Source organism: Lissotriton vulgaris, chromosome 6, assembly GCF_964263255.1.
Source record: "Lissotriton vulgaris chromosome 6, aLisVul1.2, whole genome shotgun sequence".
In the NCBI taxonomy this organism is placed as follows: Eukaryota; Metazoa; Chordata; class Amphibia; order Caudata; family Salamandridae; genus Lissotriton; species Lissotriton vulgaris.
In genome coordinates this window covers 1,837,876,529-1,837,903,343 of record NC_141694.1, presented here as the reverse complement: position 1 = coordinate 1,837,903,343, position 26,815 = coordinate 1,837,876,529, and the positions used below count along the sequence as shown (strand labels likewise).

The 26,815-nt window shown below is 44.9% G+C and overlaps 1 protein-coding gene across 4 annotated transcripts in view; it reads right to left on the bottom strand.

Annotated features, from left to right (window-relative positions):
* Positions 1 to 1,522: 1,522 nt before the first annotated feature.
* MAPRE3 (microtubule associated protein RP/EB family member 3) overlaps positions 1,523 to 26,815 on the bottom strand; it is an 832,303-nt gene continuing 807,010 nt past the window's right edge. For all 4 annotated transcript variants that reach the window (XM_086928121.1, XM_086928120.1, XM_086928118.1 and 1 more), the window contains one exon: positions 1,523 to 3,145. In XM_086928121.1, the coding sequence (XP_086784247.1) occupies positions 3,077 to 3,145 (69 nt within the window). In that variant the 3' untranslated portion in view covers positions 1,523 to 3,076. The remainder of the gene's footprint in view (positions 3,146 to 26,815) is intronic.

The following is a 26,815-nucleotide window of genomic DNA, read 5'->3' as shown; positions in this document are numbered from 1 at the left end:
TGGAGGTTGGTGAGCAATGCGATCGGCACATGCATGGCAGGGACACTTGTTACAGGGGACGGCATATGTTCAGGTGATTGCTGATCATCCTGATCGTCCTCTTGATACTTGATATTTAACTCAGAGGGACTAGTAGCTGAGAAGAAAACTGAGCAGAGCTCAGGGAGACTCCCTTAATACGACGTGCGGTAGAAAATCTAAGAGCCTGACCCTCTGGGGAAACCTTCTGGTGGGTGCTGTTGCCTGATTGGCTGTAGTTTGGACTATATAAAATGACTAGGATAGTCATGAGTTTGGAAGTTTTTTCTCCTGTAGCTTTGGCTACTTTACTTCCTGGTTGGGAATTACTGGTTTTTCCTATGTTATTATGGCATTGTATTGCTTTTTTATGTACCGTGGGACTCCCACTCCGACGACGGGGAATGATTCAGGCATGTGAATCTATGAAAGACACTCCAAATACTGGAGAAATATCATCTTCTTGCCTTGAGACAGTGTACACTGGCCATTGGAAAGACTTGCAATTCAAATGTGTGTGGTGTTTTTTGGAGGCTCAGTAAACAACACACTGGTTCCTATCTGAAGAGGGGAAATTCATAAGAGTGTACTTAACTGCAAATTCTCAGTTGCTTTATACACTGAACTTACCTTTAACTAAGGCTGCAATATGACCCGCTTCACCTAATTGCAAATCAGCATTGAGGGTACACCAGTACATGTTTTTTAGTATGCATAGACTCACTAGAGTTGCTGAGAACAATTTGTTGATGGGGTGAGCCTGCGGAGCACAACAGCATTGCAGCGTCCTGAGGCACTCTGCAGTCTACCACATAAGCCAGGCTGGTGATAGGCTACTGCTCTCATTCAAGCGGACCGCTACCTGACAATTTTCCTGTGGAAGGAAAATCAAGAAAGAGCAGAACTTACTGTGCCTAAATCTTGCATAAAAGTAGTACAGAGTTGCACACAAATGTTGCTCTAACTGAATCCTTTGATGTTTCCTCCTAGTCACATTTTAGGTCTGACACGGTCCTTCTATTTTGAGGGGTTAACAACCTGTGAGCTGAAGGGGGGCGGGGGGTAAGCATGGCCGTCCTGTTCTGCTCGTACATGATCTAGGAATCAATACCAAGTCGGTCTCTGCATAGAAATAGACAAAACACTGTAATGTTTGGTGCATGTTAACACCAAAACAGACAACATTGTGTCCGTGACAGCGCAGACAGCCATTGCTCTGGGTAATGTGGGATGACTCCATCATTAGTTTTTTACTACGAATATTGTGTTATTCTACAGTTTCTTCTTCATTACAAAAACAGTTTGTGCACAGGGACTGGACAATCGTTTTGTAAAGTCATTACCAAGACACTCATAATATGAATGCCAAGGTTTAAATAATTACTGCTTCGCCCAGTCTGCACATTGTGGAGATAACCAATTCAAATTCAAGAAGTTTCTGCCCTTTCACATTCACCCTACCCAAGTCCGCAAAGAAGTCTAATACAAAAAGAACAAAAAACCATTTGCAATGTTTGACCACACAAGTTTATTTGAAATAAAACTTTGCACAGATGCAAGTTCTGCCCTGCAGTGGGTGCCATGGCCACAATACCAATCGGATGGGCAATGCACCAAATGCGTGGTCTTCTTAGGCAGTAACTGTGTGGCTTCCTTTGTCAATGCAGTGTTAATGAAGCCCAAGTGGCACAAATAAAAAAATAAAAACACGCACACACATTCCCTGCCCTGGATCTAGAAGCCTCACTTCTTTCCCAATTGAAAACAAAATAACTTAACGTCAAACTTTGAAAAAAATCCACCAGCAAATCCTTTCTGACTCCTGCATTCTGATTTAAATGTGCTTTGAAATGAAGGAGGATGGATGCTGCAGGATGTGGCTCAAGAACAGAAACGAGTGCAGCGCTAAGACGAGACACCATGCAGCAGCAGGAGACAGCACAGACAGGCGACTACTGGAGGACCGTGATTCGCCTTCCTGAATAGAACTACCAATTTCCCATGTAGCTCTGTGAACCTTCCATCTTGAGCAATTCAATACCTAAACACTGTCCCCATCACTTCCTTCATGCCACCATTTGCCACTTTCAACAACTCTGGATTCACTAATGTGTCCATCAAAGCCCCGCAAAAAAATAAATAAAATGAACACAATTTCAGAAATGACCTCTCCCCTTGCTACCCCACTACCCCAAGGCATCACAAGCATTCAGTCTTCCTTCATTAATTGTCTAATAAATAACATAAAATGCCCCCCCTCCCGTCTTGCCCCTGATAAAAGAGAGCATACCATCCCTCAGTGCATGCCATTCATTACAAAAGGTTAGTCTGGCTGCTCTGGAATATGTCACCCATGGTCACCGTCAGCAGAAAGTACATGCTGGTGGGCAGCTCCTTACCAACTTCACCACTTTTAATATTCTGAACACAGCAGGCAAAAGTGCAAGTAAAATTCAATACCATAAAATATACAAATGAACTTATTTTTATCTTTCAGTATAATACAGTCTGTCCAGTTGGGAGAGTTAAAGGGTGGAGACGTAGATAACGCTGTCAATAGCTTTGAAAGAAGCTGCTAAGGAGCTGGGGACGACAGCGCGTGTGTTGAGTGAAGAGTGAAAGATGAAGGGGAAACTTAGAGAATGGAACAAACAAACCAATCCTTCTGTATACAAACTTTGAAGGTCACATCAAAGATGAGAACCTAAAATAAATAAAAGACCAGTAAATCGTGGACAAATCGGACCAAGCCTTTAAAAGACCAAAACAAGTGCACCGCCCTGTCCGCCACCAACTGTATTATTTACATTCTGAATTCTTAGATATATACATTTATATACTTCTCTTAGGATACGGAATAAGTTAGTGGGTTGTGTGTAGAATATGCCCAATTTAGAAGAAATTATTTGCTTTGTTGAACTGTTCTAATGTAAGAGAGTGCAGGCTGTACCAACCAAACCTCTAATGTTGCAAACGACTGGAAGGGGCGGCTAAGGGTAAAACAAATTTGTTCATGGCATGACAAGAGCTTGGAAACAGAGATGAGTAAATGTCAAGGTTAGTATTCGTCTTGGTCATCTTGCTGGTTTTCTTCAACGTCTTCGTCTTCTGGAGGTGCAAATCCTTCCTGCATGAGAAAGGAGTGACAGATTAAGAAACCTAGAAGTGACAATGCAAAGTGTCACATACGTAACGGGGCTCATAGAAGCTTAACTGGCCGACGCTTCGTTCATGTTCTGAAATAAAGTAGGTAGCATCAATCACCTGCCGGTCAGATTGGTCTCATTGTGCAATGCTCACTGTTTGATTTCAAATCACAAACTCAAAATATACAGATTTGGTTTAAACTAAGGTAAAATACCGGGGAGTTAACTGAATTAGACAAGATAAGTTACATGGCTAAGTTAAATCACATACAATAAGAACTGAACCCGGGAGGAACCTAACATTTATCATTGACAGTTGAAATCAATTACAATGAAAGTAGTATTTTTCCTAAACAACTGTTTATGATGCAACTGCCAATTATTGGTGTCCCAAAGACATTGCGTTATGAATAACAAGGCACAATCACTACGTATTTATGGAGTACTAAAAGATCAAGGATTATGCGACCAAACAATTCTGGTGGTGGGATGCCCCAGACCTGCCACTACAGTGGCATATATTAACTTTTTGAAGGATATGTGCGAGACCTACCATAATAGGTTTTTTTATTACCTTTAAGAAGCCTGAAAGATTGGGCACACACAATCAATCTCGATATTGCAGTCAAAACACATCTCCTGCTATGAAGGACCCATGCGTAAGACCTACAGTACCAATTGTATTAATTACTAGGAACACTAGGAGCCATAATCTCACAAAAGTTGATGAGGTCTGAAAGCCTCAGCACACAAAATCAACCACAATACTGCAGTCAATGCACACCTCTTTGGGATACTCAAATATTCCATGTTTGCATTGTATTATATAAAAAAGGGCAAAGAATATTCAAATGGTTTTAGCCGAAGTAGGGGACATTCATTACAGTTTTTGTTGGCATGGAAACGCCCTCTGTGCGGTTTGGGACTCTATGAACCCTGCCCTAAGTTTCCCTTGCAGCATTTCTCTGTAATTCTTTTTTTGCAGCTTAACATGCATGACAATGATCCATGTGCTATGAGGATCTTTTGTTAAATATCATGAGGTCCAGAGCGAGTCTGCAGTCTGGAGAAACTCACCACGTGTCCTCCTCTATTCTGACAGTGACAGTTTTGACGATCATGTGCGCATTACTGCTGGGTGCTGCTTCAGCCTCATCAGACAACTGAAGAAATTTTTTGACTTCCTTCCTATTTCAGCCAGGAAATCAGTCGCGGTGGCCTTGATCCTATCCCGGCTGGATTATTGTAATGGCCTCTTGGCAGGAATAAAAAAGTCTTCCCTTAAGAAACTGCAGAGCGTCCAACACGCAGCAGCCAGGCTTGTACTTAAACTTCCAAGAAGGTCCTCTGGCTCTGCAGCCCTCAACACTCTCCACTGGTTGCCCCTCCACAAACGAATTCTTTTCAAGCTTCTTGTCACGGTCTTCAAAGCCACCAGGAACACTGGCCCTTCCTATCTGACCAAGCGCTTTCCGCGCTATATTCCATCTCGCTGCCTGAGGTCATCAGGAGCCAATTTGGTTTCTGTCCCTCGAATAAAGCTAAAAACGAGAGGGGGTAAAACCTTCTCGTTCTTGGCGGCTAGGGCATGGAACGGTCTCCCTCTCGACCTCAGACACGCTCCCACTGAAAGCCTTTTCAGGAAACTCTTGAAGACCTGGATTTTCTCTCAGTCTAATTCATCGGTCCTCGCAGCCATTTGATCTACGCCTCGCTATGAGAGTCTCTCTGTTCTGCTCAGCGCCAAGATGCTCCTCCCGGAGCGATAGTTGCGCTATATAAATTTCAATAAATATCAAATACTGTCAACTCACCGGGGGCTGCGGGGGAACTGACAGGTGCACTAGCAACTGATTACAGTAGATGCAGGAGACCTTTTTTACCTGTTGCCTTCAGTAGGAGAACTGCCTTCTGCCCTTTCCAGTTTGTAAAGGCCGGCCAGCTCCTTTCAACCAGGTCCTTACTCCCACCCAAAAAGGACAAGATTGGCACTGATATATTTGCTCTAAGTAAGCAGGCACAGTGGTAATGGAGCATGTATGTGGTGTTTAGCTGTGTACAGGCAAGAATCCATTTGGGACTCCCTTATATGTGTACAGCTGACAATATGGAGGTATGGGTGAGTCTGACAGACCGGGATACGATTTGGTGGAAAAGTAAGGAACATTACTAGACGCTCTGAAGTGATACAGAAGCCCCATTAGAAGAGCGCAGCCCCTATCTCTCGCCTTCTTTATTCTTCCCCAGAGGTGCACTAAAGATATTTTTTGTAGTAGCCAGGAAGAGATGACCCGCTATTTTTTGTGCCATTGTTTTACAGAGGGAGGAACAGAGGTGGGAGGAAGAAGGGAGGAGGAGGGGGAAGGGAGGTGGGAGGAGGAAATCGGAGGTGCGAGAAGGTGGCAGGAGTGCGAGTGTGTGTGTGTGTGTGTCCATCCCACTTCCATGAAACCAGACTTTACCCAAAACAGAGATGAGCTCTGGGATACACATCTGCATTTACAAAACTAGGATAAATACGGGACAGAAGCTCAAAGTCGGTGTTCCAGAGATTTCTCACCGACTAATGACAAGGGTCCACAGCCATGAACCGGGGAGAGTTTGTGAGTCAGTGTCTTTAATAATCACTTTTCTGTTTGGGAACAAGGCCTGAAGTTCTGCTAGAAGCAAAGACCGACGGGAAGCTTGAGGGAATTGGCTGCCACTGATGAAAAAAAGATAATGGAGTAATCCCTGCAGCAATGAGCCAACGGACAGTCCAGTTTCATAGAAGATGAGGGAGCTGTGCAGAAAGGGCGTCGAGAGTGTGAAGCACGGACGGAATGCTCAGTGAAGGGACGGATCTCTCAGAGCTGTGGTGAGCTGCTTCTGTCCTTCGTCTTTATTGTTAGTCCACCACTTGAGACATGCTTCTACTTGGTGTATGTACATTGTTGTATGATACTTCTAGATGCAATAGAAAACCCTTACTGAGTTGTGGGATACATCTAGATGCAATAGAAAATCCTCACTGTGAGGTACCCAAATACTGGTAATTAACTTACTCATAAAAAAGTGTCAAAGTGTCACACATTTAGTAGTGGAATGTCACAAGTACACAGAAATCATAGAAATGTCACACACTATCTGAAAACTTAGCTATGTTACTTCCATGTAAAAATAAATGATGCACTGCAAGGTAAGTTGAGCATCTTTCATAGGGCAAGATCACCGAATAGCCTGGATTTCAGCCTTACAGCTTTATATTAATTTAACAAATTCAGACGAGTGGAATTTTAGGAGTCTTGGATAAACGATTGGAATTGAAATTGTGGAAGAAAATGCAGATTAACCGCTTCAGCACGGCGCAAATTTTCGCGCTGTGCTGAAGATTCGAAAACGGGCGTGGTCGTGATGGAACGGTTCCGTGATCAGCACAGCCCAACCGACGCTGATGACGGAACCGTTCAGTCATGAGCGTCGAAGGGGCTAAAATGTAATGATACATGTATCAAAAAGTAAAGTTGTCCATCTGCAACTCAATCATTTTCTTGCCACTTACTGACTGTATATATCATCCCTTAAAAAAATGGTACAAATTTTAAAGACAGTGCCTAATATTTACAACAAATGTAAAAGTGAAAAGTGGAACCAAAAAGTTGAGCGCCATGGGAATACCAGGGGGTCTCCTAAAACGTATAATACCTGGTGTCATGCTATGTTAGAAAGTAATAGAAATGGTTTGAAGCAAGGATGCCTGTTGGGGTCCCTACTTTTTCACTGTATATGTCAGATCTGCCCGATGTGTTGAGTAAGGTTGCCGGTGATGCCCCAAAATTAGACTCATATCCTTTAGGGACACTCCTTTATGCAGGTAAAATTGTTCTGCTTGACCAGTCTCCCAAAGCCCTACTGAAATGTCTCAATAACTTATCTTACTCAGACGCTCAGTTCCTAAAGGTTAATATAAATAAAACTGCCAGCATCTCGGGTGAACTACATGCACCAGATTTTCTGTCTGTACAGCTCCAGCATGGATTGCACTGGAACCACTAGCCAGTTCTTTACCCCTCACCCATGGATGGGGAGGCACACTGTGCTTAACATAAACAAGAGGACTCCCCAACCCAGCAAGGATTAGAGGGTGTGTAACTAAGACACTACACCTACACCCAGGTTGCGCCCACCGCCCTGAGGAAGACCCGCAGGCTGAGGCACCCAACTATCCCTTGAGCCCCAAGACGAAAGGAAAGGTTAACGCCCATATACATCTAACCTGGACCACCAGCCCCTGATTGTAACATGCCCCACAAGAATTGTAGTGTGTATTTCAAAATAGAATGAAAAGTGTTTTGGAAATGATAACATTTGGCCAGGTAAAACAAAGACTGAGAATTACCCATCAGTCTAATGAATGAACTATTTTACCCAATTCTTTCCCCGCACTATGTGAATTCTATTCACCCTTCACACAGCTAGAGCACCTTTCTATTTCTGAACGTTCCCCTGGAGCAACCTCTCCCCTGTTTTTCATTGTCACGTACAGAAAAGACTATACTGTTGCATTAAATATGATGGAATAAAACCCTTGCAAAGGAAAAAGGTTTTGGTTGTTGCACTTTCATAAACTGTTTGTATTTAATTACTGTGAACCAATAAGATTTGGGCTCACCGAATAATTTGCCATATTATTATTGAAGGTTGCGATTCATTCATCCTTGAAATTAGGTCTAGGACCGTTGTTTTTTGTACCACATTAAACCCAGGTCCAGGACCACTGGGTCACCCCATTTTCATAATGGGATTCAATCAAGTCAGGCAGCAGTTCCCAAGTGTATTTGGGGTAGAACCTGGAACAGAGGATGCAAGGATGTATATGTACTTTGAAATGTGTACCGCTAAAAACTATGACGGATGCATGGCAGAATGTAGTTTGGAAGGCAGGAATTTGCATCTTACTTTATAATGATTTCCAGACTATCGAATACTACCAAAAGGTTTTTAAAACCACTTTCAAAAAATATGGAATTAAAACAGCTAAAGCTGCTATGGAGATGATAAATTGCTGAGTCAATAAATTAATGTGTTGTAGAATGTTTACATTTTTTAGCTCTTTTTTAAAGTTGTATTAATTGATGTATTTCATATATTGTAGATCTCACTGTAAGATCTACATCTCTAATGAAAACCTTGAACCTATATACATTCAGAAGAGCGGAATATAGGAAAGGCTCTGATAACAGATTGGATTTGAAATTGTGGAAGAAAATGCAGACTAAAGTGTCAAGATACATGCAACAAAAAGCAAAGTTGTCCGCCTTGACGCCTACGGGTAAAGTAGCGCTATACAAATTCTCCCTCAACTCAATTCCATCTGCAACTCAATACAGACTAGACAGTTTTTGATGTATTTCTTGATGATCAATACACCTCCATCGATGTTTTTAAATATTTTTAATGAATTTGTATTTGTCTATGTCCTGTTATGATTTGCTCGTTGAATCGAATAAAGCTTTTTTTTACTGACTAACTCAACCATTTTTTGCCACTTACTAACTGTATTTCATCCCTTAAACAAAGGCTCAAATTTCGCATGACAGTGACTAATATTTACAACAAATGCAATAGAAAGCAGAGCCATATGTTCGCTGATTGTGGGTGAATATTGGAGCCAAGAAAACAAAACATTAAATATTCTCATTTCTTTTCCTTCTTTCCATCAATCATCTTTAGTTCATTTTATCTTTCTTGCTACATTTCGTTCTGTCTTCTCCATCTTTCTTTTGTTAATTTTTCCTTCTTTTCTCCATCTTCTCCATCCTACTTTTTTTTTCTTAACAACGTGTTTCCTTTCTTCCTTCAAGGACCACAATTTACACCCATTAGATACTACTGTTTTAGATCGAAGGTCTCATGCTAGATGTGACAGCAGTGTTAATGGGGAGCATGGAGTAGAACAGAGTTGATGAAACAAAGTTAGCTTGTAGAGACATATATAAAATGTGTTTTATGCACGAACCACAGGCCAGGGAAGAGCTCGGCACAGATTGAACAAAATGAGAACAACTAAATCTGTGCCATGCTGCCGCCATAGCTGGAACAATGTAAGTAGGGCCAAGTCCTTTATCCACACTGTTTAACCCTGACAAATTATTCACTACAAATAATGAATATGGAAGTTTCTGAGATTAAATTCTAGACGGCCAGGAGGATGATTCCTCAGGTAAACTACAAAGAACAAGAGGCAACAGGATCTAAGAAAAGTATTGGGCTCTCACAGAAAAGTGAAGACAGAAGGGCAACATGAGGCAGGGTGTTCTGCTCTTGCACGGTCAAGGAAACAACCAAGTGCATTGTCTCTCAACCTAGACAATGTTGAAAGGGTTATTGGCTTCTGTTAAATTAGTTAGACTTAACACATGATGTAGATGATTTGTAAGTGACATGCATAAATCTGGAAACGTAGTGCTTAATTGATGGCATGTCGAGGGAGATGACCTCCTTATTTCACTGGATCTCCATGTCCCAACACTTCCAAGGTAAGCAGAAGATGCTGGATTTATTTTGTTAGACTTGCTGATAGTTTAGTTTTTTTCTAAATGTATTTGACACCAAATGCAAGTTATTAGGAAAGTAAAGTTGTCCTGTCTCTCAAACACATTAAGTGTTAATAAATACTGACATGTGTACTTGAACCATAGGTACTTCCAGGACACATTATTTCTTCCAGTACACACACATTTCCAGACTGGCCTGCTCTCTCTATGAGCACAGGGAAGTAAAACACCATACACGGTATAATGCCAACATTTGGAAGCGAGAAAGAGGGACGTTTAAATAATAGAAACATTTTAGAAATCAGAGGAATTTATTTGGCTTGCATTAAATTGGAGCCAATTTTTGGAAGATGGCTAAAATAAAGGTTTATTTGGTTTAAAAAATCGTGAGCCACCCTGCAGTGACAGGTGTGTTAGCACATATGACATGGGTAGAAATGGAAGTGCATGCAAATATTCTTCAAGCACAGAAACACTTTGGCAATGGGGCCTACATCCATAGGGGTGCTATCTAGTACTGTAAATGGGATAAAAACGTTTGAGAGGATTCTCTAACAAGGCATGGGCAAAGAAGTGTAACTAGGAATATTTAATTAGAGGTGCGGCCTCAGATATAATAAACATCCATCGTGTATGATTATAATAACTTCATCAGCTTCAGCCCAATGATTTTTAGGAGTTAAAATGGAAGAAGTCCCAAGGCCCGGGCTTACATCATCCCAATCATCCTAAAAAAAAGTAACATAATAGAAAGACGCGGCAAAGAGGTCACAGGAGCCACAGGTCAAAAATGTTTGGTAACCACTGCTCTAGGGTGTCACAGGGTCTCTCAGCCTTGCCCCAGAATAAACACTGGCCTGGTTACAGATGGTGCTGCGCTGAGAGAAGTCTGAGGCCCACGGATAGACAAGAGGTTGTAGAGTCATTAAAGGTAAAGCACACAGATAAGCCAATCCCCTGCCTGCTTATAATGCAGAACTACTTTTACATGGCTGTACATGGACGCTGATGCCATGCTCAGGGAACAATGGTGTCAGTGCTTAATTTTGAGCCAGTGACTAAGTAGGCCCAGTGGCAGCGCTTAATTTGAGCCAGTGTCTGCAGGTGGGGATCACCACACTCATGTTTGGGGACTGGCACTTACTTTTCCTCATCAAACTTTTACAGCAAACAAAAAAACAAAAAATCATTCAAGGAGGAAAGTAAGAGGAAGAATAGGACTGAAAATGATAGACGACCGAAGAAAATACCTGCAAGAGTGAGATAAAGGGGACAAGAGTATCTGGTGGTGGATAAAAGAGACATAAGGTAGAACAAATCAAGACTTTGCAGCCTGGATACAACCAATAAATAGCATAGTGCATGGACTTCTAAGCAAAACTTTGGACCTTGGCTCCTATTCTTTAGGAAATTAAGTACTTGTGTTAATTCCTCCTCTTTTGCAGACCCATAAACTGTAAGCGGACAAGCGCAAATTTCAGTAAAGAAACAGTAGAGTTGCTTTTCATGGTGGGCCGCTGTAGGGGGGGACCCCACCTTATGCTGACTATTGCTTTCACATTATATTAATAGGGGACTTCGATTGCCAAGGTCCAAAATGCCACATCTATGGACAATTCAGCTTTCTGGGATCTCTATTAAACACCTTGCACCACGGACAATGGATAGGTCCACCATCCCAAAAACAGGACAGGCTGGACATCATCCTGCCAACCAATGGGTAAAAAGGGAGGTCCTCGAATTGAAGATTGAAACAGTATCTGCTGAACTGAAAATCCATAGAATAGACCAGTAAAAGCTCTTCGGCAGAGTCGCTGAGGTTAAAATTACCCTGGTGGTAATGACACCATCAATACAAGACATGCAGAAATACATCTCACACCTTAAGGAGCATGCTCGTTATTTGGAATATTGTTCGGAAGACCAAAAAGGGCGATCTAGACAGAATAACAAGCAAATAATTGGACTCTCTGTGAAGGCTGAGGGTCCAAGCAGGGAGCTCTATCTTGAGGCATGGCTCAGCATCCAGGTGGTGCAGAAGCGCCTCTACAAATTATTCTATGTTGAAATGGCATCCACCCACTACGTGCTTAAGTGGTTAGACCACTTAACCACAGGAACTGAGACCACTTCTTTCAACCTACAAGCCAGAAGGAACCCTACAGCTGCCAGGGTAATAAGAAGTTTCTTTTCCTGGACGTCATGACAGTGTAACAGCAATAATGCAACAGGTTCCTGGAGACAAAGTAAATCCTTTGATCATTATATTAAAAAAAATTGCTGTTACACTGTCATGAAGTCCAGGAAAGCTTTTATTTCTAGCCAAACTGAAAATACTGTATGGGACAAAATTGCACTCTTTTACAGATCAGACAGCTGGCAGAGAATAGGTTGACAAATGGGCAGTGAAACAATAAAATGGTGGAGAAAACCAGGAGGTCTAGACTGTCAAGAAGTCAGCGCCTGATGGCCCATACATGTGTTTTCATAGAAAGAAGCCTGAAGCCACACTCCACTTATATGTTATGAAAAGAAGATGCATATATATATATATATATATATATATATATATATATATATATATATATTGTGTGTGTTTTATTTTAGTTTTAGCATAACTGCGAAACTAAATACAATAGAGTTATGTATTTTGCATTTAATATATATATTTTTGTGTGTGTGTATATATATATATATATATACACACACAAACACACACAAATATATAATGCAAAATACATAACTTTATTGTATTTATTTTCCCTTTTTGCTATAACTCAAATAAAACACACACATACACAGGCGCACACACACACACACAAATATACTGGGATCACATTGAATAGTTGGATATAATGCGTTATGTGCCTGTACCATAGTGGTTCTTCCATTACATTTGTCATGTGACACAGGGGGGTGGATACCCAGCATTTAAAATTGTAATGGCGGATTGTGTTCTCTATGTGTGAACAAGGGCTCAGGGTGCTCGAAATGCGTCATGGAGTGAGAGGACAATAAAATATCTTACCTGCCATAATTATCCGGGTCTGTCTCTTTCTGTTCGCCAGCGTGGAGGTTCGGGGAGTGTTTTTGGAGGATATATATATAACTATATATGTGTATTTTATTTTAGTTTTAGCAAAAATGCAAAAATAAATACAATAGTTATGTATTTTGCATTATATATATTTTTGTGTGTGTGTGTATATATATATATATATATATATATATATATATATATATATATACACACACACACACATATATATATATACACATACACACAAATATATAAGGCAAAATACATAACTTTATTGTATTTATTTTCCTTTTGTGCAATAACTAAAATAAAACACACACATATACAGACATACCCACACATCTAGATCTACTTATGGGTATAGTAACATACATAGCATTCACATACAAGCATTATACCTCTCAATACTGATGTACAAGGACTAAATCCCTTTATATCTGTGCCCTATATATATGTAGATGCACGTAATAATAGTCACATGTTTGGACATACCCATGGATGCTGTGTATATAGAGTGTATATACAGGATTTTATATCAACTATATTGTTATGCAATTCTATTATAGTTACATTTCCCTTTAATCAGACTTACAAACTCTACTGCGATGCATATGTATCACCCTAGAAAAGAGCAGAAACCTAAATGCTGACACTAATCTACATATATATTTTCTAAATACGAGATACTGAAGGATGTAATGTATAAATATACATTTCTTGTTACATATGGAACATTTTTTTTGTTTTGTAAACTTATGTAGACATACAAACATACATATATATAAATGTGTTCACATATACATACATATAATAGTGACATCCCCATATGAAGGGTATACCTATATATCTTTATATATGTACATATTCATAATGATGTCTCTATAGATGATTATCTATATATGCATGCAAAGTCTCGGAGGAAACTGAAGATTTTAGATTTTTCAATGGCCTCTGGACTTTCAATTTCAGAAGTATCTGCGTGTCGAACAAGTTACTTACCTACGGTAACGATGTATCTGGAAGAGACATACATTAGTTATAGATTCCTTACCTTAGAATTACCCCCAGGAGTCAGACTGGATCTGGAGAATTTTTCTGTAGCAGTACCCCTGCACGTCGGTTGGTGGCGTCGGTCGACTCTGCGTCTGTCGTCTGCAACGTGGTCGCTCGGATGATGTTGCGGTGCCTACTTAGACGCCACCCATGCGCGCTGACGTCAGTTCTGACACGACCTTCCAGGCCAGAAGTGCAGAGCCATTTAAGACACTGACCACTGGTGCACAAAGCTAGGGCCATGGAAGGGAGTCCAAATCCCTAGAAGTCAGTTCGCAGAACAGGGAGGATGGGTGGGGCGGTAAGGAATCTATAACTAATGTATCTTATTGATACATTGTTACCGAAGGCAAGTAACTTGTTCATCTGAAAGACCATTAGTTCTAGATTCCTTACCTTAGATTAGATAACCCAACAAAACCAACCCCAGAGGTGGGTCTGCGAACTAAGTTTACACCAGAAAGTCCTGGAGAACAGAACAGCCAAAAAAGCCGTCTCTCCGGACTTGGCTACCCAGGTAGTAATGTTTTTTGAACGTGTGCAGGGATGCCCAAGTGGCTGCCTGGCAGATGTCAATCAATGGAACTCCACGTCCCAAAGCAGTAGAGGCTGCAGTCGCCCTTCATGGAGTGGGCACGCAGTCCTACTGGAGGTTCATTTTTCCCCAAAGAAGAGCAGATTTTGATGCATAGAATAACCCGTCGAGAGATGGTACATTTGTGCACGGCCCGACCTTTCTTGGCGCCCACATAACGCACGAACAGTTGATCATCCACCTGAAAATCTTTAGTGTGGTCAAGGTAGAAGGACAGCACACGTTTTGGGTCCAGATGGTGGAGTCTCTCCTCCTCTTTGGAAGAGTGCGGAGTCGGGAAGAAGGTGGGCAATGTGATGGTCTGACCTATGTGAAAAGAGGTCCCCACTTTGGGCAGAAAAGAGGGCCTGGTGTGAAGGACCACTTTGTGCGGATGAACTGCATGAAAAGGAGGCTTGGAGGAAAGAGCCTGCAGGTCACTCAACCTGAGAGCAGATGTAATGGCAAGCAAGAAAGCGGTCTTCAAGGTAAGAAGACGAAGAGGACAATTATGTAGTGGCTCGAAGGGAGCACACAGAAGGAAAGTAAGAACAAGACTCAAGTCCCACTGGGGCATTATGAAAGGAGTGGGAGGAAAGAGAGGAGTAATGCCCTTTAGAAATCTATTTACAATTGGAGACTTGAAAAGAGAAGGCTGATCAGGAAGGCGCAGAAAGGCTAATATGGCCGAAAGGTAGCCTTTAACCTCTTCGACGCTCATGACGAGCCCAGCTCGTTATGAGTCTCAGTGGAGCTGTGCTCATGACGAGCTGGGCTCGTCATAACGGCTGCGTCCCGCCCACACGCGATTAATTCCCTGCTTGTAAGGGAGAATTAATCAGTGGGCGGGGTTGTGATAAGCCCAGCTCGTGATGTGCACAGCTCCACTGTGACTCATGACGAGCTGGGCTCGTCACGAGCACGGCGGTGCCGTGCTCATCCCCTGCTTCCCCCGCACTGTGGGGGAATTACCCCCGCAGCGAAGGGGTTAAGAGCAGAGCCCTGCTGGGCTAAAGATAGAATGAAGAGGAGAACCTCTGAAAGAGGGGCAGAAAGGGGATCCACAGCCTTTGCTGTGCACCATGCCACAAATTTGTTCCATCTACAGGCAGTTACCTTTTTAGTGGAGTGATGCCTGTCTGCCAAGATGACATTACAGACTTCGGGAGGAAGGTCGAAAGCTGTCCACTGTCGCCGCTCAATCTCCACACAAGGAGGTGAAGGCTGGACAGGTTCGGTTGGAGGACCGTCCCCTGCTGCTACAAAAGAAGATCCTCCTGAAGAGGAAGTTTGTTCGGAGGATCGATGGCCATGCTCAAGAGCTTGGGGTACCAGACTCTTTGTGGCCAGTCCGGAGCACAAGAATGACTTGAGCCTGGTCACGCTAGATCTTCTTCAGCACTCTGGGCAGAAGTGGTATAGGCAGAAAGGCGTACAGGGGGCCGCAATTCCACTCGCGATGAAAAGGGTCGTTGAGCGAGTGCCGCCTTTGAAACTCCAACATGCAGAACTGCTGACATTGCACATTCTCTTCGGTGGCCAAGGTTCTCCCCACTGCCAAAAGAGACCTTGCACCCCCTCAGAGTGATGACGCCATTCATGATCCATCATGCACTGGCGGGTGAGTTAGTCCGCCCTGACGTTCAGTGAGCCTGCCAGGTGTTGAACCACCAGGGATACGCCCTGATGTTCCAGCCATGCCAAAGGCGGAGAGCCTCTTGACATAGGGTCCACGATCCAACCTTGCCCGGTTTGCTGCAGTACCACATGGCAGTGGTGTCGTCTGTGAACACCTACACTACTCTTACTTTGACAGAAGGAAGAAATGCCTTCAGTGCAAGATGGGTTGCCCGGAGCTCCAAAAGGTTGATGTGGAGACTGGACTCCGCCAGATAACTGGACCCCTGATCTACGCCTCTCGCAAGTGGCCGCCTCATCCCTCTCCCTTACCCAACCATCCGTCACTATTGTGAACTCTGGTTGGGTAAGGGAGAGGGATCTGCTGCTGACCCAATCCTGGTTCGTTAGCCACCACTGCAATTGATGTGCAGTACCGTCCAAGATCTGGACGACATCGGAAAGATTCCCTTGAGGCAGCGCCCACTGGAACTTCAGGTCCCACTGCTTTGTCCCGTATATGCCACCTGACATGATCCACCAGCAGGATGCAGGAGGCCATAGGCCCAGCAGGATTAGGGTCATCTCACCGAAATCCAGGATAGAGGCTGAAACATTGGAATCATAGCTTGAATATCCTCGACTCGCTGTTTGGGTGGATAAGCCCGAAACTGTGCTGTATCCAGTACTGCTCTGATGAAAAGGAGCTTCTGAGAGGGAATCATGTGTGACTTTGTTGATAGTGAACCTCAGCAAGTGCAGGAGGAACGCCATAGTCTGGACAGAAACCTGGGGAGAGCTCACCTTCAACAGCCAGTCGTCGAGACAGGGGAAGCCTAGAACCCCTGATCTGAACAGATGAGCGGCAACCACTGCCATCAATTTCGTGAACACCCGAGGGGCGCTGGTAAGGCCAAAGGGGAGAACGGTAAACGGAAAATGCTTGTGGCTTACCGTGAACCCTAGGTATTGCCTGTGGGCTGGCAGGACAGGGATGTGGAAATAGGTGTCCTGCAAGTCCAACACCACTATCCAGTCTCCGGGATCGAGGGCAGACAGGACCTAAGCCAATGAGAGCATTGTGAACTTCTTCTTCCAGAGGAAGTGGTTGAGGGCCCCAAGTCCCAAGATAGGATGCAGGCCTTTGTTCTTCTTGCACAAGGACCCTTTCGATAGCTCCCTTGAGACAAGAAGCCAAGAGAGCGGCAACTTCTTGGCAGAGTAAAGCCAAGTGATCCTTCGACATGCGATGGAGTTCTGGTGGCATGGAATCGAAGGGGAGGGAGTAGCGCCTTCAGACTATCTGCAAAACCCAATGTGATGTTTTGCCAGTGGGGGAGGTGATGGCGGATCCTGGCAACTGGTGGCCCTGAAAGGCAGGTTTGGAGGCTGTTGCAGGGGGGTAACGGGTGGACTGGCCCGCGCGCTGGCCCCTAGACCCAGGTCGCTGGGTCCCACATCTGCGGCTACGAGGAGGCTGGATAGCTTGCCCAGACCTGTGGCCAGATGGGGAGGAACTGGATGTGGTAACCACGAAAGATGGACTGCAGGGGGTGAGAGGATGCTGCGAGGCCCAAGGATCTGGCTGTAGCCCTAGAATCTTTGAAACACTTGAGCGCTGAGTCTGCCTTGTCACCTAACAGGCGACGGTCATCAACGGGCATATCCAAAATGGTGGATTGGATATCCCCAGTGAACAGACGTCCTCAACCAGGCGTAGTGCCTCAAGGCTACCAACGTGTAAACTGTTCTGCTCAGAGAGTCAGCGGTATCCAGCCAACACCGAATGGCAAACTTAGCTGCGTCTCGACTTTCTGCCACTGAGCGGGTGAGAATGGCCTGGGGATCCTCCGGGCACTCTGGCAGCACTTGCACAACCGTATCCCACACCATATGGGAATAGCGGCCCAAGAGGCATGTGGTGTTCACCGACCGCAGTGCTAAGCTAGCGAAGAAAACATCTTCTTCCCAAGGTGGTCCAGCTTCTTGGATTCCTACCTGGGGGTGCAGTAGGGAATGCTTCCTTAGAAGACCAGGCTGGACCACCAAGCTCTTAGGGTAGGGTGTTGGGAGAGGAGAAGTGGGCCGCCAGGGGCGGGTGGTGGCGTCGGGCTATCATCCTATCCACAGGAGCCCCTGTGCTGGGCTTGGACCAAGCTTTATTAAAAGGCAGCAGGGGCTCCAAAGAGACCGCTGCTGGTTGAAGTACTTCTGTCAGTAGGTTAGTCCTGACTGCCACCACAGGAAAATCCAGGCCCAAGGCCTCAACCGCCCTATGCAACACCACTGCGTACGAAGCTCCCTCCTCTGCAGCCATGGTATAGGGGGAGAGCATGCCGAGGTCTGGGGAGGTATCCAAAACACTGGCATCACCCAGTTCCTCTCGCCAGTCCGGCTCCTCAAACTGGTCAGCTAAAGGGTCTCCAAACCCCTCCGAGTCCTCCTCACCCACCTCTGGCTGCCGCTCAAGGCGATAGGGAACGCCTGCCCAAAGATGCTGTGAAACGCTTCGTAAAAAGCTCGAAGCTGGGCAGGGGACACTTCGGGAAAGTGCGGGAAGCGTTGTGGTTCTGAAAATTATGGGCCCTGCTGTAATATGGTACCGAGGTCCAACACTCGTGTCAGAAAATATCCTCATACCATGACGAATTTGGTATCGTCAGACCGGTAATGATCAGGACATTACGCCTGTGCTTTTGCGTCACGATTGAGTGACGGGAATACCCCTAAAATCGCACTTCCTGTGTTGAACCCTCGGGTTCCATTTTGTGAGCGGCATCCATCTTGTGGTCGCCCTCATATAGTCAATTGACCCAAGCCGAATTCAAGCTGAAAGGACACGTCCACCTTTCATTTCTCCTCTCTGACCTGGGCGAGCTGCCTTCACTGCCTCCAGCCAAACCTGTTCGGGCAGTCCCCAACCCAATGGCCGAGCGAGATTAACATCAAGGCACAACATGTCATAAACCATTCACTGCATACAAACCATGCTTTATCATACACACACCTGTCCCTGTTTTCTTGTTTATGGCTAGTTTTACAAGTCAAGTCAAGTCAAGTCATAAAATTTGTATAGCGCACTACATACCCAGAGGGTTTCAAGGCGCTTAGGAAGGGGAGGAGGATTATTTGTCAAATATCCACGTTTTAAGCTGCTTTCTGAACGCTAGGTGATTCTGGGTGAGGCGAAGGTAAGCGGGGAGTGAGTTCCATGTTTTGGCAGCCAGGTATGAAAAGGATCTGCCTCCCATGGTGGTCTTGTTGATGCGAGGTACAGTGGCGAAGGCTTGGCTGGAAGAGCGAAGTTGGCGGGAGGGGGTGTAGAAGGACAGTCGAGAGTTGAGGCAATCTGGTCCGATGTCGTAGAGTGATTTGTGTGCGTGGGTAAGCAGTCGGAAAGTGATCCTCTTATTGACGGGTAGCCAGTGGAGGTCTTTAAGGTGACCAGAGATGTGTTCGTTGCGTGGGATGTCTAATATGAGCCTGGCTGAGGCGTTTTGGATTCGTTGTAGTTTCTTCTGGAGTTTAGCGGTGGTACCTGCGTAGAGGGTGTTTCCGTAGTCCAGTCGGCTCGTGACTAGAGCGTGGGTGACTGTTTTCCTTGTTTCGGAGGGGATCCAGCGAAATGTTTTTCTAAGCATGCGAAGAATGTTAAAGCAGGAAGAGGATACGGCGCTGACTTGTCTGTTCATTGAGAGTGAAGAATCCAGGATAACGCCTAGGTTCCGTGCGTGGTCTGTCGGGATGGGTGCTTTTCCGAGGGCTTCCGGCCACCAGGAGTCGTCCCATGCAGATGGGGATGTACCTAAGATGAGGACTTCTGTTTTGTCCGAGTTCAGTTTCAGACGGCTTTGTTTCATCCAATCGGCGACTTCTTTCATTCCTTCGTGTAGGTTAGTTTTGGCGGTGCTGGGGTCCTTGGTGAGAGAAAGGATTAGTTGAGTGTCATCCGCGTAAGAGATGATGTTGAGGTTGTGATGGCGTGCGATGGCCGCGAGGGGGCTCATATATACGTTGAAGAGGGTGGGACTGAGTGAGGATCCTTGAGGTACGCCGCAGATGATTTCAGAGGCCTCGGACTTGAATGGTGGGAGGCGGACCCTCTGGGTTCTTCCGGTGAGGAACGAGGTGATCCATTCCAGTGCTTTTCCTTGGATTCCGATGTTTCTGAGGCGTTGTAAAAGGGTGCTGTGGCAGACTGTGTCGAAGGCTGCAGAGAGGTCGAGGAGGATGAGGGCGACTGTGTCTCCATTGTCCAGTAGAGTTCGAATGTCGTCGGTTGCTGCGATGAGGGCGGTCTCAGTGCTGTGTTTGGCTCGGAAGCCAGATTGTGAGGGGTCGAGTGATTTGTTGGCTTCGAGGAAGGCGGCGAGCTGGTTGTTGACAGCTTTCTCGATGACTTTGGCCGGGAATGGAAGAAGCGAGATGGGGCGGTAGTTTTTGAGTTCGGTGGGGTCTGCTGTTGGTTTTTTCAGAAGGGCGGTGAGTTCAGCGTGTTTCCAGTCTTCTGGGAAGGTAGCGGAGTTGAAGGAGCAGTTGATGACGTCTCGGAGGTGCGGAGCTATGACGGAGTCTGCTTTGTTGAAGATGTGGTGAGGGCATGGGTCTGTGGGGGATCCAGAGTGGATGGAATTCATCAGGCGGATGGTGTCCTCAGTGGAGATTGGGTTCCAGGCGTTAAGGGTGTTTACGGGGGGAAGATGGTCAGCAGGTGGTAGGGTGGGTTGGCTTCCGGGTTGGTTGTCAAAGCTGTTGTGGATGTCAGCAATCTTGTTGTGGAAAAAAGAGGCTAGGGAGTCGCAGAGGGTTTGAGAGGGGGTGATGTCGTTGGAATTGGCCGAGGGGTTGGAAAATTCCTTGACGATGTTGAAAAGTTCCTTGCTGTTGTGGGCGTTGTTGTCAAGTCGATCCTTGAATGCTGTTTTCTTGGCTTTTCTGATCAGTTGGTGGTGCCCGATTTTATTGGGGTTGCATCGATATCTGATGGTAGTTCTGGGCCTGGCCGGGTAATCTATCACGAACTAGACATACGAAAATATAGGCTGGCCATCATGACTTTGCTTTTCCTTTGTTGCAAAAATATGTATATGGTTGCATCATAAAACAAAGAATTCTTGCCTGAAGTGTAATATTGTGTATAAAAAGAGAAGGCTGGCTCTGTAAAAACGAACAGTCTCCTGAGAACCTACATGCTGTTGTACTTCTAGGACGCTTGTTACTTGGTTGCAGCCAATAAAACTCGATCTTTGACATCACCTAGAAGACTCTGTGTTTCTGTGGTCCAGAAAAGGAAGAACTCAAGAGGTCTTTGGGTGTTTTCCCCTGGCACCACCGGGTTCCTAAAAACCCGGTACCTCAGTTTGGCGCCCAACGTAGGGCGGTATCAAGCGGTGTCGGTCCAAGCCAGATGTTCGTGAGGAGCTTCGTGTGAAAATTCCAGAGGACGGCCAGCCACTTCAGCGACCCCTGCATGTCGACGTGGTTCCGAAGGTCTTTGCTGCGAGGTTCCCCGCGTCCCGACGGCTACGAAGCACTGCTGCCCTGACTATCGCCCTGTTTTGGACCCATCGATACTTGGTAGAGTGAAAGGATAGACGAGTCTTCTAGTGACGTCATCGATCATCAATACTTCAGTTAAGTATAAGTGGAGCGTCTCCCAGTCCTTAATTTGGTTCTTAGTTTTGGTATCCTCGAGATACACCTTGTTTGGAACTTGCAAGCGCCAAAACCAAGGGATTCGTGTATTCACGAGAAGTATCGTAATCGATAATCCTTTGAAGTTTGAAGCTAGACTAGAGAGCGAAGATGCCTGGTCTTAGCAGACTTGGAAATTTTTTTTGTCTCGGTTGTAATAATAGGGACTCGCGATTGGAGGACTCGTGTCCGGTTCCTCCGATTGGAACTCCGACTTATGAATTATATGTGAAGCACGGAGTAGGCCCCAACACATACAATAGAGTGTGGATAAAATACACCAGAAAAGATGGTGTTTTAAAATGGCCCCAATATGGTAGCTTTGATACAGAGATTTTAGATAATCTAGAGGTGAAACTGTTCAAGAAGAAAGCCCGGCCAGCGATGTTTGACTCTTTTTGCCTATGGCGCAAGGAAGCCAAACAGAAAGAAATGAAATTAGCAAAGAAGAATAAAAGAGGTATGTCAATGGTACAAGCTGCCGTTGCATACAGGGATAATGAGGAAGAGCAAGAGAGTGAACAAATGCTTAGAAGTAAGAAGCTCGCAGTAGATAAATGCTACCCAGTGTTGCCACGTAGAGGACAAGGATCAACGGAGAAAATTGATAGCGATCCCCTAATGTCCCACTTGTTGAGTTCACCACCCCCCTATGCACAAGATGCTACTGCACCCCCGCAACGCTTTGTTATACCGCGCCCCGGTGCACGAACACCAGTTCTTACTCAAGCACCAGCTCCTCTTCCGCTGGTTTCTACTTCTCCGGCGCAGCCCTCTCAAGGGCCGCCGCCTTCGCTACATACTCCTTTTACTTTTTCTGCGACTTCGCCTACTGCTCCAATTGCTTATCCTGATCCTCTTTCTGCTACCGCCTCGACTTCTACTTTACATCAGCCTGTCTTTTCTGGCACATCTGCCATTCCGCCAGCTTCTCCTGTTCGACAGAGAGTGGCAAGTACTGTCACTGGTCTCCTCTCACCTTTCTTTGGGTCGCCTAGGACGACCGCTAAAACTGAACGAAGACAGTTGCGGAGTCAACTGCCTGACTATCAAGAGTGAGAAGTATTGAATGAGTTAGCACGTAATTGGGTTACCAATACTGCAAAGTATGACACTCAGTCCGTTATGGAAGTCTTCAGTCAGTGGGAAGAATCTACACAGAGATATGTATTTAAAGAAATGTGCGTATATCTCTGCGAAGATTTGAAGGGAAATGATCCGGAGTCCAACATGAATAAATTATTCCATATGCGATTCAAGTTTGGGGAAGGCATGATTGTGGGTGCCGATGTTGAACCAGCAATCGACATGTTATTGTCATATAGGAGTAAGGGAAGCAATTCCCAATTACTGTCTGAGTATGACATGCCAGGTAGGAAAAAGGCGCGACAGTACCCCATGAGGGAAGTTCATCTAGTATGGAGGGAAGGTGATGCGAATGCGAATCCAGCAATTCCGCCGCATTTCCAGCGTGTATGGGTACATGTTCCCTGGAAAAGATCTGAAGTTTTAGCCCTAAAACAGACATTGCCTGATCCTCGCAAGAATCCTGCAGGTTATTATAAGGAATTATCACAGACTGCCAGCTCATGTATAATGAATTTAGCAGATGTAGACATGTTGTTTGGAAATGTTGTTCCACAGCCTTTATGGGGAAAGATTCGTCATGCAGATCATGATCAAGAATTAGGCGATACATGGGCTAATATTACTGCTGCTGATGCTAGGCAAGTTGGTGGCTCCAAGCCCGAGCCTTTGGTTGCAGAACTTCCTGGTAGAAATATCACGTATATGAAGACATTAATGCCCGAAGTGCGTGTGAATTGGGACAAGTTGTCTGCATGCAAGCAGAAGAAAGATGAGAATGTGTGACTTTTTCACGAGGTTTGAAGAGACTTTCGTCGACCATAGTGGTCAGGATATGGCTACTGAGGGTGGCCAAAGATTGTTTGTAGACAAATTTGTACATAATCTACTTCCTGAATTATGTAATAAATTGAAAGATTCAGAAAGTGCTTGGGCTGTCTCCACGTCAGCGCAGATTCTAGCCACAGCCCAGTACTATGAAAATAGGCGCAAAGACGAGCTAGAGAAGGCAGACAAAAAGACTAAAGATTTGAAAACTAAAGTTCTTCTCCAGCAAGCCTATACGCCTCGTACTGCCAGTCAGCACGATTACCAGCAACCTCAACAGTATTCGAGAAACTCGCAAAGAAATGAGTCTTTTCAACAGCGTTTACCGTATGGTCCGAATCAGTGTGCGTATTGTAAGGAAGAAGGTCATTTCAAGAATAGTTGTCCAGCTCTATTGCGACGTTTGAATGGTGTTTCTGGGTCAAGAGGTAGAGGTGTTCAGCAGGGTCCTAGAGGTAGGGGCCGTGGAAACGTCCCCCAGAATGCTCGTCCTTTTCCGCCTCAGAATTCTATGAACAGCTTTCATCAGCAGAATAATGCGTCTTCTAGGACAGATCAGTACTATGCTGATGACTACTATGCAGAGAACGAGAATGAGGGTAATGATTGCTAGGACAGCCATGGACAAAGACAGGGAGTTGTTTCAGTTCCAGTAGATCAGAATGGACCCTATGTTGAGGTGATTACATCAGGTGTGTCAGAGCCTTTTCTGCTGGATACTGGTGCTACAAAAAGTTCAATTATGCACTCAAAACTTCCTGGCGCACCTTTGTCTGGCGAAATGAATGTTTCAGTAGGTTTTTGTGGCGCCCCGGTTAGGAACCCGATCTCTAGTCCTATGCCCCTTTCTGTTGGGCCATGTGAATTAGAAGCACCCCTCATTCTTACAACTGGTTGTGGTGAAAACTTGTTAGGATTAGATCTGTTAAAGAGATTATATGCGACTTTGTACTGTTCTCCTTCGGGAGTACAACTCACCCTAGGTAAGAAAGTGGTTTCTCCAATGTATCTGTCAAGGGAAAATATTCCAACAGAATTGTCTTGTCTTCCAAATATACTTTGGGCTACTGGTTCTAATGATGTGGGTCTTTTGGAAATAGCGCCATATGTCATAACATTGAAAGCCGATGTTAGGTTGCCACGCATTCCCCAATACAAGATCTCTAGCGAAGGTGAAAAGGCGTTGTTAGCGATCATTTACGATCTGATTGAGAAAGATGTCATTGAAGAGACAGCAGGTAATGTTTGTAACAGTCCCGTTTTGCCAGTTTTGAAGCGTACTGATCCCTCCCAACCACCTGTGTATAGATTTGTGATCGACCTTAGGGAAGTGAACAAGATCGTTGTGCCACAGTTTCCAGTTGTTCCCGATATCACTGCCTTATTGACTATGGTTCCAGCTTCAGCCACTTGGTTTTCGGTGATTGACTTGGAGAATGCTTTCTTCAGCATCCCGATTGCTGAGGAGAGCAGAGACATTTTTGGCTTCAATTTAGGAGGCCGAAGCTTCCGCTTCAAACGCGTTCCTCAGGGCTACTGTGAAAGTCCATCTATATTCAGTCAGGCTCTGAAATCACAGCTTGACACGATTGTTCTACCTGATTGTGCGACGCTTATTCAGTACGTAGACAATTTGCTACTCGCTGCAGATACTGAGATTTGCAAACAAGCCACTTTGTTTTTGTTGCGTCATTTATGTGACATGAAGCACAAAGTCTCTCTTTCGAAATTGCAATTTTGTCGATAAGAAGTGACCTACTTAGGTCACATCTTATCGAAGGAGGGAAGGAGACTGACCCCAGAGAGAATACAGGCAATTGCAAAATTGAGTGTCCCAAGGACACAGAGAGAAGTGCGTGCTTTCTTGGGCATTACATCATATTGCAGACAGTGGATACCAAATTTCTCATTGATGGCCAAACCTTTGGTGGCATTAACTTGCAAGGATACCCCGAAACCCATTCCGTGGTCTGAAGAGTGTCAGAAAAGTTTTCATGATTGTAATGATGCTTTATGGGTTGATGGTTCATGTTTCAAGTTGCCGAATGGTGATACGACTGCAGCATATGCTGTGACAACGTTGCACACGTTTGTAGAAACTGCACGTATCCCACACAATTCTGCGCAAGCAGCAGAGTTAAATGCACTTACAAGAGCATGTGTATTGGCAAAAGGAAAACAAGTGAATGTGTACACAGACAGCCAATACGCCTTTGGCGTGGCTCACAGTTTTGGGCGATTGTGGCGTGAACGTGGGGCACAAAAATTCAACATGGTCAGCTAGTTAATGAGCTCCTCGAGTCACTGACCTTGCCACTACAAGTTGCGATTGTGAAATGCAGTGCACACAAAAAGATTCAAGATGATGTTGGTCGTGGGAATGCATTTGCAGATGAAGTTGCAAAAGAGACTGCAAGGAATGTGATAAGTCGAATGTATGTTGCAGGTCCCGCGAGATGGATTGGTGATGTTGGCATGTGTGAGGACACAATTGAGAGTGTGAAGTCTATACAATCCGAGGCCACTGAGAAAGAGGTGAATGAATGGAGAGAAAGCAAGGGTAGATTGGATGCGAATGGTTGTTGGGTCGAATTATCAGAGCATCAGAGATGGCTTTTACCCGACGCGTATGTGCTTGAATTGGTGACAATGGCTCATGGGATGGCTCACATCAGTGTGAAAGGGATCTGTAAGTTGTTGGCCCCAGTAAGGCAGAATAGTGGAATCCCAACATGTGCAGAGAATATGGTCAAGAACTGTATGGTGTGTCTGAAGTACAATCCTGGCAAGGGAACAACTCCAGCTGGTCATTTTGCGCCTCCAACGTATCCGTTCGAGGTTTTGCAGCTAGATTTCATCCACATGGAGAGGTGCAACAATCTAAAATACGTACTCGTTGTTGTCTGTGCCTTTTCCAGGTGGGTGGAAGCATATCCCCTTAAGGACAATACTGCCTTGTCCAACCGCTAAAGCCCTTGTCAAGGAATTCTTCCCTAGGTTCGGAATGCCTCGAATGGTCTGGAGTGATAATGGGAGTGAATTCGTGGGACGAGTGATGAAGAGAGTGTGTGAGAGTCTAGGCATACACCAAAAGTTCCACGCTGCAAATCACCCCCAATCAGCTGGACTAGTAGAGTGCTATAACGGCACTCTCAAGTTGAAACTAGCCAAGATCCAGGCCAGCACAGGCCTTAAATGGCCTGACGCGCTGCCTTTGGCACTC